This window comes from Leptodactylus fuscus, chromosome 1 (assembly GCF_031893055.1).
Source record: "Leptodactylus fuscus isolate aLepFus1 chromosome 1, aLepFus1.hap2, whole genome shotgun sequence".
NCBI lineage: Eukaryota > Metazoa > Chordata > Amphibia > Anura > Leptodactylidae > Leptodactylus > Leptodactylus fuscus.
The window spans coordinates 154,346,925-154,364,038 of NC_134265.1; the positions used below are offsets into that span (position 1 = coordinate 154,346,925).

At 39.7% G+C, this 17,114-nt stretch overlaps 2 protein-coding genes and 4 non-coding genes across 8 annotated transcripts in view; 5 read left to right on the top strand and 1 right to left on the bottom strand.

The window, feature by feature from the left end:
- Window positions 1-16,892, top strand: part of APBA1 (amyloid beta precursor protein binding family A member 1) — a 567,069-nt gene extending 550,177 nt beyond the window's left edge. The window contains exon 14 of the transcript XR_012716979.1: window positions 16,880-16,892. The gene's annotated coding sequence lies outside the window, so the exon portion shown is untranslated. The remainder of the gene's footprint in view (window positions 1-16,879) is intronic.
- TRNAT-CGU (transfer RNA threonine (anticodon CGU)) lies at window positions 114-186 on the top strand. The gene has a single exon. It is a non-coding gene; the product is annotated as a tRNA-Thr (tRNA).
- TRNAT-UGU (transfer RNA threonine (anticodon UGU)) lies at window positions 1,041-1,113 on the top strand. Its single transcript has one exon. It is a non-coding gene; the product is annotated as a tRNA-Thr (tRNA).
- TRNAT-UGU (transfer RNA threonine (anticodon UGU)) lies at window positions 1,676-1,748 on the top strand. The gene has a single exon. It is a non-coding gene; the product is annotated as a tRNA-Thr (tRNA).
- Window positions 2,603-2,675, top strand: TRNAT-UGU (transfer RNA threonine (anticodon UGU)). Its single transcript has one exon. It is a non-coding gene; the product is annotated as a tRNA-Thr (tRNA).
- Window positions 4,204-17,114, bottom strand: part of TJP2 (tight junction protein 2) — an 80,588-nt gene continuing 67,677 nt past the window's right edge. For all 3 annotated transcript variants that reach the window (XM_075278851.1, XM_075278837.1, XM_075278843.1), the window contains 6 exons: window positions 16,473-16,573; window positions 13,549-13,761; window positions 12,515-12,622; window positions 8,299-8,628; window positions 7,105-7,190; window positions 4,204-5,379 (listed from right to left, as the gene is read on the bottom strand). In XM_075278851.1, coding sequence (XP_075134952.1) covers window positions 5,214-5,379; window positions 7,105-7,190; window positions 8,299-8,628; window positions 12,515-12,622; window positions 13,549-13,761; window positions 16,473-16,573 — 1,004 coding nt within the window. In that variant the 3' untranslated portion in view covers window positions 4,204-5,213. The remainder of the gene's footprint in view (window positions 5,380-7,104; window positions 7,191-8,298; window positions 8,629-12,514; window positions 12,623-13,548; window positions 13,762-16,472; window positions 16,574-17,114) is intronic.

Sequence of the window (17,114 nt, forward strand, 5' to 3'; positions counted from 1 at the left end):
TGCTTTTACCATGAAATATTTTACCGTCATCAATACAAACACCACCAAAGAGCTTCTAGAGCTCTAAAACAAAGCTTTGCTCCGACATATCGATATACACATAGGTCTAGGAAGGCTTCATAGCTCAGATGTTAGAGCACTGGTCTCGTAAACCAGGGGTCGCGAGTTCGACTCTCGCTGAAGCCTTTGTGTTAGCTTAAATCTTACCCACGCTTTGGTACTTTGGTTTCAGAAACAGGATCTCTGTTATGGTTAGATGGAGTGTGTCATATGTAAATTTAGTTCACCACATTAGTTTGTAGTGGAGTTTACACTCATAGGACCCCTGCTGAGTTCTGGAGCAAAATTTCATAGAAATTGCTGTTTTATTCCTATGAAAATGAAGGCACTAGTTCTTTGCGGGTATGCCGTAGCTTGATGGGCTTCAGTCTCAGCTCTAGTTTCCCAGGCAAAGCAAAGCTTTTTTCTCCTCATTTGCATATAATTAACATGGCCATTTACATGAAGATGGGCACCAAAGTTGAAAAACAGAGGCATATTTGGAAAGTGTAGAAACACCACTACAAGGTACTGTGTTGGGGTTTGTAAACAATTTGCTGCTGATAGACTCCATGTAAACGGGCCAAATATAGCCTATTTTTACAAATAAGACTATAGTTAGGAAAAATGTTGATGAAAGATTCAACTTGTATACAAGTCTACCACCAGGGTTGTTAAGCTATAGATTTATGCTAATATTAGCTAGCAGAACTTTTCGAGTCTCAGGATCTCACATGCTGAGTGAAGTGGAATAGCGTAATGTACAACGTAAGATGTTTTATGAAGACGTGTAGTCGGGTTATGTTCCTTGCCAATCCACTGGTATCCTGTTCCCTTCTTCTGTCACTCTAGCGATAAACACGCAATCAGTTCTACACTTGAGATTTCATAGAGTCTTTGACTTATGCTTATCCCATGCCGGAGCACCTAATTGGTAATGCACCAGTTCACTGTGGAGGAGGTTTGGAAAAGTAAACCAAAGGAAGAGGAGTTTTTGTCTTGGCTTCATAGCTCAGTGGTTAGAGCACTTGTCTTGTAAGCCACGGGGCGCGAGTTCAATTCTCGCTGGAGCCTTTGCTGCTCGCACTTTTGTGAAAGATCACGTCGATCCTTTCGACTGACCATCACCCTACTAGCTTGGTTTAAGATGTCAAATATAGACCCAGAAAACATTTAGACACGGTGGTTAAATACTGTACCTTTGAAAATGAAATCCTCATGGAGCATTTCTCGCTTTGAGTGGAGATGCATCTCTGTTTGGTATCTATAACATTCAGATGTTTGCCTGTCTAATTAGGAAATTAGGCATGTTCAACCTCCCGTTGAAACTCTTAATAATGTGGAGCAGCTCTAACATGTATTAGAATATTTCTCATATCCATCTTTACAGGTTTTACAAGTCTTACGCAATAATTATTACTCTGGTCGGGTAAGAATAAGCCTTCATGTACCTAGCAAATTGATCTTCTTCTATGGCAATGTCAAATTCATTGCTAAAGGAAGATTTTTCAACTGTTTCCATGTGCTTTTACCATGAAGTATTTTACCGTCATCAATACAAACACCACCAAAGAGCTTCTAGAGCTCTAAAACAAAGCTTTGCTCCGACATATCGATATACACATAGGTCTAGGAAGGCTTCATAGCTCAGAGGTTAGAGCACTGGTCTTGTAAACCAGGGGTCGCGAGTTCAATTCTCACTGGAGCCTTTGTGTTAGCTTAAATCTTACCCACGGTTCGTTACTTTGGTTTCAGGAACAGGATCTCTGTTATGGTTAGATGGAGTGTGTCATAAGTAAATGTAGTTAACCACATTAGTTTGTAGTGGAGTTTCCACTCATAGGACCCTTGCTGAGTTCTGGAGCAAAATTTCATAGAAATTGCTGTTTTATTCCTATGAAAATGAAGGCACTAGTTCTTTGCGGGTATGCCGTAGCTTGATGGGCTTCAGTCTCAGCTCTAGTTTCCCGGGCAAAGCAAAGCATTTTTCTCCTCATTTGCATATAATTAACATGGCCATTTACATGAAGATGGGCACCAAAGTTGAAAAACAGAGGCATATTTGGAAAGTGTAGAAACACCACTACAAGGTACTGTGTTGGGGTTTGTAAACAATTTGCTGCTGATAGACTCCATGTAAACGGGCCAAATATAGCCTATTTTTACAAATAAGACTATAGTTAGGAAAAATGTTGATGAAAGATTCAACTTGTATACAAGTCTACCACCAGGGTTGTTAAGCTATAGATTTATGCTAATATTAGCTAGCAGAACTTTTCGAGTCTCAGGATCTCACATGCTGAGTGAAGTGGAATAGCGTAATGTACAACGTAAGATGTTTTATGAAGACGTGTAGTCGGGTTATGTTCCTTGCCAATCCACTGGTATCCTGTTCCCTTCTTCTGTCACTGTAGCGATAAACACGCAATCAGTTCTACACTTGAGATTTCATAGAGTCTTTGACTTATGCTTATCCCATGCCGGAGCACCTAATTGGTAATGCACCAGTTCACTGTGGAGGAGGTTTGGAAAAGTAAACCAAAGGAAGGGAAGTTTTTGTCTTGGCTTCATAGCTCAGTGGTTAGAGCACTGGTCTTGTAAACCAGGGGTCGCGAGTTCAATTCTCGCTGGAGCCTTTGCTGCTCGCACTTTTGTGAAAGATCACGTCGATCCTTCCGACTGACCATCACCCTACTAGCTTGGACTAAGATGTCAAATATAGACCCAGAAAACATTTAGACACGGTGGTTAAATACTGTACCTTTGAAAATGAAATCCTCATGGAGCATTTCTCGCTTTGAGTGGAGATGCATCTCTGTTTGGTATCTATAACATTCAGATGTTTGCCTGTCTAAATAGGAATTTAGGCATGTTCAACCTCCCGTTGAAACTCTTTATAATGTGGAGCAGCTCTAACATGTATTAGAATATTTCTCATATCCATCTTTACAGGTTTTACAAGTCTTACGCAATAATTATTACTCTGGTCGGGTAAGAATAAGCCTTCATGTACCTAGCAAATTGATCTTCTTCTATGCCAATGTCAAATTCATTGCTAAAGGAAGATTTTTCAACTGTTTCAACTGTAATTTTGTCTATGTGGCCTATTGTTTAGTTTGGTGTTTGCCTATGTAGGGCTTGCTTATGAATTTTGAGGAACCGTTTGTGTTGTTGAGTTAATGGTCATTTCTGAGAGTCAAGTTCATCTATTGTATCCTACCCTTTAATTGGGATGCTATGCATGCAGGGTCCCACATTTAATGTGGTCAAGTATCTTTGTTTAGACTTTTTGGTTGTGGTGACAGTAAATCTGTGGTGACAGTATAGGTACCACTGCTCCTTGTAATTTATTAAATTTACTGGTTCTCCTTCATGAGGCGAGGCAGAAACCATATTCTTATCTTTCTGCGTGAAACCTTAATTCTTGCACACATGGCCATTACTCTAAGATGGAATAACAGATGATCCCCTTCTATATCCCAAAGGCAACACATTGTCAATACTGTTGTTCCATATGAACATATAGTAAACACATTACCTATTGGTTCTCTTTATGATTATGACACATGGGTTAAATTCAAATGTATATTTGTGTGTGTGTTTTGTTTATATTCTAGACCCGAACACGTCAGATTTTTTGGTTGTTTTACTTTCTCTGGTTGCAACTACAATCCCCTCCCGCCGTAGATGGGACATTCCACTACATAACATGAATAAGCCACGGGAAGATTCTGACATATATATATATATATATATATATATATATATATATATATACACATACATACACACACACACAGTATATACATATGTGCATGTGGGGATCATTGTACATCAAGGATTTGTCCCCACATGCACAGATAATATATTAATGGAGATGAGCGAACACTGTTCGGATTAGCCGATCCGAACAGCACGCACCCATAGAAATGAATGGAAGCACCTGTGACGATGACTCGGCCGGCGTCACAGGTTTTTCCATTCATTTCTATGGGTGCGTGCTGTTTGGATTGGCTGATCCGAACAGTGTTCGCTCATCTCTATATATTAAGTCTGTTTATATATACATAACAATTTGCAATTCAGAGACAGAGGCAATTTAAATTGTTTATTACTGGCAAGAAGAGAACCCCCCCCCAAAAAAACAAAACAAAACAAAAAAAAAACAAAAAAAAAAACACCACAACAAACAGGCTAAGCACCCTCAAAGCCTGGCTGTAACAGGCAGAGTGGTCAGTTTTAAAGAAGTGTACTAGCCCTATGACTTGAGACAAGGTAACACAAAGCAAACACAATTTTAAGGTGACTTTAAATTAATGCAAAACAAGTTTAAAGAGGACCTTACAGCACCTCCGCCAACTCCATTTCTTAGCATCTGTTAACAGGCAATGCTTCACTGATTCCGGCACAGTTATAAATTTTTCTCTAGTCCCCATTGTTCCTGAGCAATCGATGCAGTTACTTTTGATGGATGAAATGCTATTTAGGCTTTTGCGATGAGGTGAGCAGCATCAAGCAGAAGCTGGCAAAGGGGTGCGATTCAGAGCACCATCAGGGGTGCACAGGACTCAGAATCACACCGCTAGCCTGCTACTTCCCACCTGGCAGTTCTAAATAGCTTATCAGGCATAAAAATTAACAACACTTACTACTGAATGGAGGGACCTACCGAAAGAATTTCAATTATGCTGGAATAAGTGGAGCAGCACCTACTAAACAATGCAAAGAACTGGACTTGGTGAAGTTGGTAAAAGGTCCTCCTTTTTAAGACATTCCAGCTCAAAAAGGCACTTATTAAAATACTTTTTTGGAATGTTGTTAGAAAGCATGATATTTTTGAACAGGGTGGATTTTTATGAATGTAGATCAGTACAAATTAACATAAAAAAAAAAAGAACAATGGAACCTTTGCAGTATATAACCCTACCTCTTATATTTACAATGTACCAAAAAGCCCACAGTTCACTGTGGTTCACCAGTTTAGTATACAAATTCAAGTGTCTAAAATACAGAACAAAGAAACTATGTGAAACAAAAGGTGGAAAAACATTTTCCTACTCAAAAAATAACACATTGAATTTAATCTAAAGGATAATCTATGTTCTTGTATGTACCTAAAAGTAACTGTACATTATTAGTTAACAGATACACTGTATCCCCTATTTTAAAGAAGTTCACAATTCAGTATCCCTATATTTTGTTGGCTGGGCATAAAACCCTCGTTTTGATTGATCAGACAACTGGCGTCGATATTCTTCTTCCTCTTCATCACTTCCATAACTTCCCTTCTTATCCAGGTATGACCAAGCAGGTGGCTTCTGAGGCTCTGGAGGACGAGAGCTGGGGAGGAAAAGAAAAAGAAGTGACCTTTGTTTCACACTATGCACTTTGCCAAAGACTATCTGAATGATCCAGAGTAGGCATAGGAGAAGGTCATGTGGACAGATGAGACCAAACTTTTTGCTATCAACTTTCCTCACCTTGTTGGAAGAGGAAAACAATGCTTCTCAGTAGGAGCATTGAAAACTGGTCGTGGTCTTCCAACATGACAATGACCTGAAACACACAGCCAGGGCAACTAAGAAGTGGCTCCATAAGGAGTTCTGGAGTGGCCTAGACAATCTTCAGACCTGAATCCAATCGAAAATCTTTAGAGAGAGCTGAAACTCAATGTTGCATTGAGACAACCATAAAACCTGAAAGATCTGGAGAAGATCTGTATCAAGGAGTGTGCCAAAATCCCCGCTGCAGTGTGCACAAATTTTTTTTTTTTTTTTTTTTTTTTTTTTTTTTTTTTTAAGAACTACAAGAAATGTGTGACCTCTGTAATTGCAAACTAAGGTTTTCGTACCAAATATTAAGTTCTGTTTTTCTGTTGTATCAAATACTTATTTCATGCAATAAAATGCAAATGATTACTTCAAAATCATGTAATGTGGTGCGTGTGGTGATTAATTCTGCTTTTAGGGCATTTTATTTGAGGTTTTTAAAATATTTCTGTGTGCCTTTTTTTTTGCAGTCATATATACTTTTTAGATATGCTATATTGGTGAAACTCTATTGCTTTGATTGATTTTTATTCAAATCTTTATGAAAAGTGAAACACCAGTTTGCCACTTGATTCCCCTGAACGCTCTCCCCTCCACGCTACAGTTGGTATGCCAGGCATTTCTGGACACAGGGAAACCTAATAAGTATGTGTTTCACAATATTTTTTTTACGTGTTCTAGGGAAAGGGGGTGATTTGAATTTTTAATTTTCTATGGTGTTTTTAAATATTTTTTTTTTGACTGTATTTATTAGACCCACCTGTAATATAAACAAATGAGAGACAAGCCTAGGGAGCCTTCAATAGGCTCCTGGCTGTCATAGTGACTGATCATTGGCCTGGCAATCTACACAAAAATGGGGACGCCCATGCGCCATCACAAAAATGGAGCCTCGATCAACTTTGATGAAGACGCCACAGGTCTTTGACTGATTAAGGGTATTAGCGCCAGGTCTTTCCTGAGCAGTCACCATATTTAAATACTCTACATTTACCGTAATAGTACAGCAGATGTTGGGAAGGGGTTAAAAATAGCATACAAACTTCATGAAAAAAAAAAATAAATAAAAAAAATAAATAAAGGACCCGTTTTCTTGAAGCCTTTAAGCCTGAAAGGTTACCACCCATATCTGATTCCCCAATTTCTATGTGGCTATTTAGCCACAGTAAAAGGAGAGGTGGCTGCACTTAGACATGACAATGAAGTCTATGAGTGATGTAACCACAGAACTCTCCTCTTTTTGTATCAAACAAAGCTTATTTATTGTAAAATGAAAATTCATACAGTTTACCAAAATACTTTGTACCCAATTCCTCGTGGTTTTCAATATCTTTTCTTGTAAAGATAACAAAAAAGGTCTACTATTCACAATGTGCACAGATTGGCAGAGTGCACGGAGACCACTCAGCTAAAGGTATCTTTGTAAGTAATAGTGTTGGTAAAATCCAAAATCCAATTTTTTCACCTTTATAATGCGAATAAACCAAATTTGTGCAGTGGACTAATCACCACTTACCTTGTAGGTTGAGGTCGATTTTGTTCAGGCTTTTGTGGCTTGACAGGTACAGCATAGATATCAGGGAGTTTCTGTGCCAGTTCCAACTGCAGAAACAGAAACATTAGAGCTTTTATACATATTTTGCACTTTATTGCGGTTGCGGAAAAAGTGGTGAAAATAAAACACTAATATAGACAAGGCAGAAGGGATAAAAAAGTATAACAAGATAAAAACATTTCCATTTTTTTTTCCAGATAGATTCTCTTCTCATCTCCTTCGTCTGGGGGTAACTGAAGGTCTAAGTTGCGATTATCTACCCTGCAACGACTGTAACATATGAGGAAGTGGGGGAGATTTCTGTTCTTGTATAGTCTTGGTTGTGCGCATCAACATCCAGTGTTGGACTAGCTCCTGAACCACTAAAAAGTCTTTTCTAATAAAAGCCTTCCCAGGGGACATGTGTAAAAATCAAACACATTTATACTCAACTTTCCTGAGCGTCTTCTTCTGGGTTGTGGCTGACGTCACGCATTTCGGATGTCACCGCTGAGGCCTGTGATTGGGCCTCAGCAGTGATGACTGAGAAGTGTGATGTCAGCCACAGACCTGAAGAGGAAGATGACGTCGACAGCAGAGCAACTCAAGGTTGCCTAGGACAAGCGAGACAAGGTGAGTATAACGGTTTGTTATTTTTAATCACCTATCCTGGGCCGCTACTTATTATATTCTGGGGTCTGAACAGTCACATTATAGTCACATGGACTATAATGGGAACTATCCAGCGTCCGTTGTTTTAAAATGAAACTGGTGGAGAAAAAGGTCCTCCATGGAAGACTTTTTCCTCAACCAATTTTTCAGGTGACCACTGCAAAAGAGTCTCCAGTGCAAATGTGGTCATAGCCTTAGGCTCAGTTAATGTCTGCGCATGGACTTCCATTCGGGGGGGGTCCTAATCCACATAAAAAAGCAGTTACCTCAGGAAATCCGTGGACTCCATAGACTATAATGGGGTCCATGTGGTTTCTGCGGTTTTCCCTGCTGCTTGCAGGACACTTCTCTCTGGATTTTTCATGGAGAGGGGAACGGAATGGGCCGACAGCAGATATGAAATGGGCCTTAGTAGGTTCCCAAATCTTTGATGCAAAATGAAGCTAGAAAATGTATATTTTAGAAAAATAGGTTCCTTATGTGCCAGTTCAAGGCATTTCTTACCCGTGCATTTTGTGCCTCATGAAGTTCCTGTATCCTTTGCTGTCTTGCGCTGTAATCCATTTTCTCAAATATTTTCACTTTTCCCAATACAGATTTAGGAGGATTTAACACTTCGTTTTCTTGTGCATCTTCAATCCCAGCTGAGGGGGTAACTGTAACTGGAGGTTTCAGTATAGGCTTCCCACTAATCGCAGGTTTAGCAGCAACAGGAGGGGGTACAGCCTTGGCAGATGCACCTGAGGTTTCACTGCTGGCTACACTAGAGCTGCTTCGTTTAGCTTCATAACTGCGAGGAGAGTCATAAAGTTCATCCTTGCCTTGTGGCTTCACCTGCAAACAACACATAAGTAATGATTAGTAAACAACCTTTAGAAAAGTATTGTTGCAAGACTGCATTACTGCAGGTTCAAAAGGTCATACATTTCAGGTCCATGTAGGTCCATTAGCTTATACCTTCACATATTACTTAAATGATGGAGCTGAATTTCTAATTTTTGGGTCTGAACTACTTTGGCATCTCAAATATCAGTAACTAGAATTCTTAAATACTGAACTCTTTTTTTTTTTTGTGGCTTATTTCAATGGGAAAGTGTGTGTGTGGGGGCGGGGACAGCACTATGGGATTTCCTGGCAGTCCAAGAGGGTGGGAATTACACAGATATGCGAGCAACCAAGCACACAGCCACTTGCAGAATCTTAAAACCCAAGCTGGCAATCAGAGGCCACAAAATGGATCTGGTAGAACTTTGTGAAAGTATGAACAGAGGACCAGATGGCAGCCTTTCAGACCTAGACGGAGGAAGTCTAATGCCAAACAGCCCAGAAGGTTTTGACAGCTGTCGTGGAATGAGCCATCACACGGGGAGGCCTACCCTTGAGCTAATAGGCCTCCCCGATAGCAGACAATCCACCTGGAGATGGAAGCCTTGAAAGCAGTCAGCCCTTGTGATGGTCTTCAGAGAGAACAAACAAAGCGTCTGAGCAATGGAAGGGGTCAGTCAGAGGCCAGTCTGAAGGAGAGAGTGACAAGCTGACAGTAAACAAAGCGCTGATGGCACAGCACAATGGGAATCTGGAGGTAGCCATCGCAAATGTCGATGTATGAAAGAAATTTACCGGTCTCCAGGGATGGCACCACCAACCACAGGGACTCCATACGGATGCTACGGACACTAACAAACCGGTTGAGAACCTTCAGGTCCAGGATGGGGTGAAGGGAGTTGTCCTTCTTGGGGATGGTGAAGAGACTGTAATAAAAGACCTGGAAACGCTCTAAAGCTGGAGCGAAAATAATGATGTCCTGCCGTTATAGAGCAGAGATTGCCTGTAGAAAGGTGGCTGCTCGAGCAGGGAAATAAGGCAAAGTAGATAGAAAAAAAATCTTCTGTGAGGAAAGGAGGAGAATGCTTAGAGGAAGATGGGGAAGACAATGACCTGTAGGAGGATTTCCTGGTCCTTTTCCAAGGGCAGCTCCTGGTGAGGGGAGACACCGACTAAGCAGCAATCTGGGAAGGCAGTCTTTCCAGGGTTTCCACCACAGACTGATTACGTTTGGCAAGGTTGCCTATGGCCCAGGTATGCAAGGTCACCATGTCCGGGAGGGTCCTGAGCTGACTTGAGCAGAAGGCAGTGAAAGCAGATGGGCTAAGGCTGACCACATGGCAACTTTTTGGTAAAGCGGGTGTCCTTATAAAATGTGGTGGCACTGGACGTGCCAAGAGCCAGGTTGGCCCATCGCAGGAGGACATTGGGGAGGGATCCTAAAGGAAAAAAGGGGGTGCTAACCCAGGGGGATAGCCCACAAGACCACTGGAAGATGTCCCAATGTCAATTGCTGCAGGATGGCTGCACAGAGAGGTACCCCAGGTGCTGTGTCCCTCACGACAGATTGGAAAATCCTGTGGGAGCTGCATGCTGCAGGTGCTACTAAAGTATTTTTTCAAGGAAAAAAAATGGTCTTCAAAGAGGAGATAAAAACCTCTCCTACAAACTTTCCCATGTCTAGAGAATAGGGAGAAGGACCTCCTCTTGGTCAGAGTGGCTAGAATGTTGGGAGGGGAGTTGGCCTAGTTGTGGCATGGTCCTTGGTGGAGCTGGAGATTCTAGGAGACTCAAAAAACCCATAGGGCGCCAAAGAAGGGTGCTGGGTGCCCAGAAGAGGGGGAGGGGGCATTAGAAAAAGTGGCAGAAAAAGGGGATCATTCAATAAGACCTTTTATGATGACAGCCACCAGTGGCAGGGGGTGGGGATTGCTATTCACAGTCCCCCAGGTTGCTAACATACCCAAGTGAAGGAGTGGTGGGGGAAGAATACTTGATCCACTGTCTTTGGGCACTCCATGGTCGCCCCCTTGGTGGTTGTAGGGGGTTAGTCAGTATTCTGGCCTCCGCAGGGACTGGGTGACTGTTGGGGCAGTCTTTGAAAGCGCAAAATACAACCCTGCCCCCCGAGTGTTTTGCAGGCTGAAAAAATCTGCTTCAGGAATTATAAAGTTTTTCAAAAAAAATTTTTTTATTTTCAAACAATGCCTTTGATGCCTTTTTTTGTCCCTTCTTTTTTTTCTACCAGCACACCATATGGACTTGGGAACTTTAAAAAAAAAAAAAATTTCTGCAAAAATGGTGTCAAAAAAATGCTAGCGGGTTTTCTGCCTCCCATTGAATTCAATGGGTTTTTCAAGGTGTAATCTGCCTGAAAATAGGTAGTGTCACTTTTTTTTCCCCTCTAGCTGAAACAAAAAAAATATCAATCGTCTAGAGGGAAAAAAAAATCTCCTAAATGCATCCTCCCTATGAATGAAGTGATAGTTCACTTTTGTGACTGTCACTAGTGCTTCATTCACAGAGAGGATTCAAGAAGACTTTTCTGTTCCTCATTCTCATAATTGCCGGCGGTCCCAGCAATCTAACATTTATCCCTTATCCTGTGCCTGTAATTCCACAACTCCGTTAATTAGCACTACTGCCCCTCCTATACAATGTCAATGTGTTTATAGAGATGTCCGTGTATTTTTACAGACCATAGGTCCACAGATAAAGAACAGACGCACGTCACTGATGCTGATACATCACACCAACAAAAACCTATGGGTATATTTATGAATAGAAGAATGGCAGACTTCGATCTATATTTATGGTGTGCTTCATTTACTACAAATTTTTGAACATTGTGTGCCAGAAAGAACATGATAATACGCCTGGTTTGACACTTCTGAAAAATGAGCACCAGGAATGGACCCGATTTTAAAGTGTCTAAATTCATGAGATGTTTATGAAACGGGAAAAAAAATGTCAGGAATATGGCACAAGTTTTCGTTTGCAACGTGTACCAAGCTTAAAATGGTATAAGCTTGTGAATTTACAATTCGGCAATTTAACTTGTGTGCCATAAATTCCTGTATTATGCCTCATACTTGCCTTCTCCGTGAGAGATGATTTGTCTCTGCTTATTTTGCACCAAAAATTTTAACATTTTTAATGAGACTGCCAAATATTTTTTCCTTACAGTGTGAAAGTTAAGTTCTTGTTATGTTTCTGTATAGCGTCTGAAATATATATATATATATTTATATTTTGAATGCGCCAAATATTTGTCCAGTGGTGAAAGGCGACACTTCTAGTCGTATGGTATTTCATTCAGAAATACGGCACTTTTAGAAACATTTCATATTTATGATAGATTCAGCAAATAGGTCTAAAATTACTAGCAGAATTGGTAGTTTGACAGTATTAATAAATATGCCCCTGAGTCTAAAAAAAAAGAAAAGGATTAAACCCAGTTGCCTTCCCTTTTCCATGCACTTAGACACAAAATATAGAAAATTAAAATTTAAAAAAAAAAAAAAAAAAAAAAAAAAAAAAAAAAAGCTAATCTGTTTTTCACAGATGTGAACAGCAGATCAACCATAGACAGTGCACCACCCGCAAATGAGCAGGCACAGCACTGTCCAAGAAGGTACAGACTTCGCTCTCAATCACATATCCATGCTAAATTTAATGATAGACATTATTGACCACACATTTGGAAGTCTAACAGTTAAGTTTGTGTCGGCCGACCGAAAATATAAGTTTTCCGCCACAAACAGCCGATTCTCGGCTGAAAAAAAAATGCAAACTTTTAGCAAACAAAAGTCGAGCGTGTATGGCCAGCTTAATAAATGTTGGGTTTACATAACCTGTGTGTTTATTACAATGAAAAGCAGTGGACTGAATGTACCTTTGGTGGTTCTGGTTTAAATGGAGGAGGACTTGGCTCTCGTAGGATTTCTCTGCTGCCAGCTTTTTTCATGTTACTTCTTGGTTCAGGCACTGGTTTAACTACAGGCTGAAAAATTATTTACACAAAAATGGTTATAAAGACTACGGAACTTCCAATAATTCCCAAAGGCTGCTGTAGAACAGTTCCCAAGCCAAATACACCCTACTCAAACAAACACCATTAAAGTACCCACCAAGGCTATAAGGCGGTCCATGGCTTATAGGGTGAAAAATAACAAATGTATGAAACTCATTTAGCATTTTTGCAACTTGCAACTTTTGCCTGTTTATAACGTGCTTGTGACTTTTAAGAGAAGTCAGCAGAAAATGGGCGGGGAAGGAAACAATTTAGCAATATTTGCTTATTATTATTAAGACTGATGTACTGTACATGAAAGAAAAGAATCCATAGGACAATAGGTACCAGGAAAAGAAGCCTAAGGCCACAGGACTTGCATCAAAAACAAGGCAGATGAACACTCTGTATGTATGCTGATCTGCTGTTTTTTCACAAGCAGATAAAAAATAGACTTGTGAACTCATTCCTCAGTCCAAAGTGTGACAGGCTGTAGCCCCAGTTTGCGGAAACGCAGCTTTTTTTTTTTTTTTATTGCAGATTATGCCGCATTTTTTTGAGCCAAAGCCAGGAGTGGGATGAGCAGAAGGTAGAAGTATTTTATATATATATATATATATATATATATATATATATATATATATATATATTTACATATTTACCATTCCGTTTGAAGCCATTCTGGACTTTGAATTAAAAAAAAAACAAAAAACAGCAAGATCTGCAACAAAAAATGCTGCATTTTCGAAACGTGGGGCCTCAGCCTTAGGAAGACTTCAACACAGACAGGGATTGGCAGAAGAAAGTTAGCAGGTGAGAACTCGAATACTTAAAAAGACAGGGTCACACACAAGGTTTACTGAGAAGGCAGTGGGCCAGCAAAAAACAGGGCAGTGGCATTACACACCATAACATACCTCTTCGGGATGTACAGGCTCAGAAGACCGGCTGATAGCGGAGACTGGTACAGGATCATCCATAATCTCATCAAGCTCATTGTCTGTATACGCGCCACCTTCACCATCAGTGTCTTCAAAGTCACTCACTAATCTGCTGTCACAACTCAGGTAGTCAGCTCCCATCGCAGTCAGGTATGACATTCGGTCGTCATCCTCATCAATTCCATCTGTCTATAGATTTCAAGCAAAGTTTTTTTAGTGGCTTATAAATATTAATCCTATGCTACAGCAAGCCCCTGCTGGCAGAGATTATAGAGCATATCACTAAATCCTCTCTCATTACAGTAATGCTGATCTGTTTGTCACTGTGTGTAACAGGAACATCTTGAATTCAATCTGCTGGCTGTCTTTACCTGTAGAGGCGACTGCCAGAACACAGAGTGGAATCTTATCCCTTTGAGGACACAGCAGATTTTTTTCAAATCTGACATGTGTTACTTTATGTGGTAATAACTTTGGATTGCTTAAATTTATCCAAGTGATTTTGAGACTGTACTTTGTGTTTGTGGAAAGCTTTGGTCAATACTATTTGCATGCATTCATTTATCAAAAACAGAAAATTTTATGAAAATTTGGAAAAATTCTAAATCTGAAATGCTCTGCTTTTAAGACAGCCATATCAAATTCATCAATAACTGTTTTCTACTATAACAATTTACAAGTCTAACAGCAAATTTCAAAATTTACAAGAAAATTTTCCTCTCTCATATTTTGGGGAGTACTTCAGTTCTGAATGGGATTTGTGCCCATCAAACAACATTTAGAAAGTTTGATCACCCTTCAAGCATTTTACAGGAATTAAAGCAAAACAGAGGTTAAATTTAGAGACATCTAATATGTTCATTTAGCCTTAAAATGTACACATCCACCATTTGTTGTGTAATTTCTCCCGAGCACAGCAATACCTCATATGTAGTCATAAACTGCTGTATGGTTACATGACGGGGCTTGCAACGGAAAGAGCGCTATTTGGGTTTTGGAGTAATTATTTTGCTAGAATTGTTTTCGGGTACCATTTCACATTTGCAGAGCACTTAAAAGTGGAAATCCACAAAAAGTGACCCCATTTTGGAAACTCTTCCAAAACACCCATCAAATAATTTAATCAAAGGCTTTTTATTATTACAGATTTTACCGACAAAGTGCTCGAGTGCTGCATATGAGTGAACAAGGACATTTTTTTCTTAAACTGGTTAAAAAAAAAAAAAAAAAAAAAAAATCAGATTATTTTATCTTGGGCTGGAAAAATTCTTTTTTTTAATTTATTGTTGCATATACTTTAGTTTTAAGAAGAAAAGGACAGCAGATGGTGAAAAGTTAACGTAGCATTTTTCCAGAGATACACCATTTCAGTGCTCAATATGTTGCGCCCAGCTAGTGTCACCAGGGACACACATTCTGTTATGCAGGTTATTCCGGACACAATGGCTTTTTGGAGTGTTCAACTCAACACAAAAGCTGAGCACACCAAACTGCACTGAAATTACATTTCTGAAAAAGTTTCAATTGCCACTTTTCAGCTGCGCTTTAATTTCTGTGCTACTTCCCTGGACAAATTCTTTGAGAAATGGGGTTTCCAAAATGGGGTCAGGAGATTCCATTTTACTGGCATTTCAGGGTCTCGGCAAAAACAAAAACATTCCAAATCTGTGCTCTAAAAATCAAATAGCACATCTTTCCTTCTGTGCCCTGCCGTTTCCCCAAACAGCAGTTTAAGCCGAAGTATATGACAATACGTTACACAGGATAACCCACTTATCATATGAGGGTATAAACTGCTGTCTTGGCACAGAACAGGATCCAGTTGTGGACGAGGTGCCAATAAAGAGAATTACCCTAGAAAGTGACCCCACTTTAAATACTGCATCCCTCAAGAATTTATCAAGGAGCATAATGAGCATTAGTTTCCCGAGATGTGAGTATATAGTAGATGATAAAAAGTGAATATGTTTGATGTGCAGAATACCTACTGTACACCAAATTCCCCACTACTATTCCACTATCTCTTAGTGTTTGGGGAGCATTCCATAGAGTTAGTTCTGGTGACTTTTCTATTGTAAAATCTTAGAATAGGGTGTATCTTGTTGAACGCTCACAAAGCTTTTACAAGGTTTCTTGTTGTCTACAGCTATAATTTTTCTGTGGTGATGTAGTCTTTTTGCGGGATGAGGTGCACTTTTTAAGTAAACCATTAAGGGGGCTGAAATTTTTTTTTTATTGGTGCTACTTTATGGCACATAAGACTTTTCATCACTTTGTTTCATTTTCTGTGGTGTTAAAGTGATTTGTCACTTTTTTTTACGGTGTTAATTCTGCAGCTTAAATAATGCTTTATTTTTCTTCTATGGGTTGTTACAAATGTAGTGAGACCCAATATGTATTTTTTATGTTTTTAATGATATAACAGTTCTGTTTTTTTCTTCTTTTAAGTCTGACTACGTATTGGAGTGTATAATAGATGTCAGCTAGTAAGCTAGTGCATACGCATAGCCTCCTTTTGGCTGCTGAAAGTACACTATGGCCACCTCCAAAGTTGGTGCAGGGGGACCAATGAGGCTATATCTCTAAGAACCCATTATATGACCAAGTGGCATCTAACACCTGGAGATTGGAGGCTAACTCTGACCACGAGTATTACAGGTGGGAGTCAGCTGCACGTCACTTTCTGACTTTGAGCCATGTCCATGCTGAAATAATACCGTATGTTGTGCCAATTAACAACACTCCATGCCATACCGTTACAGCATACTGCGTCAAGGTGTTAATGTATGGGCTATGTTATTGAGTAACTGGACACAACTTATTTCTATCAGTAAATTAAAGCTGCTGCATAATGTATAAAAAAAAAAGACACTAACATATTAATTAAAAAAAAAAAGTACCTTTCCTTCTGATACCCATACTGCTTCTGTCTGTTGGTCTTTGATCACATCTTTCAAGCTCCCATACCAGCTGTCATTTGAAGAATTTAAGTTAATAGTGGCTGTGTGGAAAAAAAAAAAAAAGTTAAAAAGGTAGTTTTCACAATGAAAAACATTACAACTCTAAGAATTAAGTTTTTGTTTATTGCAGATATTTTATGTTAAATCAGTTTTTAGTGAAAGTTTTGTATATAACAGGGCAGGAAAAACAATTTATCAGAGAACATAGGGGTGTGCAAACCTCAAAAACATGAAGAAAGTAACTTTGTAATCAAACAAGTTAGACGCCTTCAAAACAACATTGGTTAAAGGCAACTGGAGGGATCAAGTTGGAGGAAAAAAAAATAGGGCCCATTATAGAATGAGAGGTCCACATGAGGTAGACCAAAAATGTGCCACCAGCCACAGAGAGGGAACAACAAAACAAATAAATGAAGGACAGGAAAATCAAGAGAAAGACCAGCAAGCAAAGAAGTTGTATGTGAAGGGGAGAAACAAAAAGGGGACGAAAAAGGGGTAGGGGTGTGACAGAGGGCCTCCAGGAAAGGAAGTGAAGAGGCATCTTCAAGTACAGAGAAAAAGTCTGAGAACTCTGCGTACTCC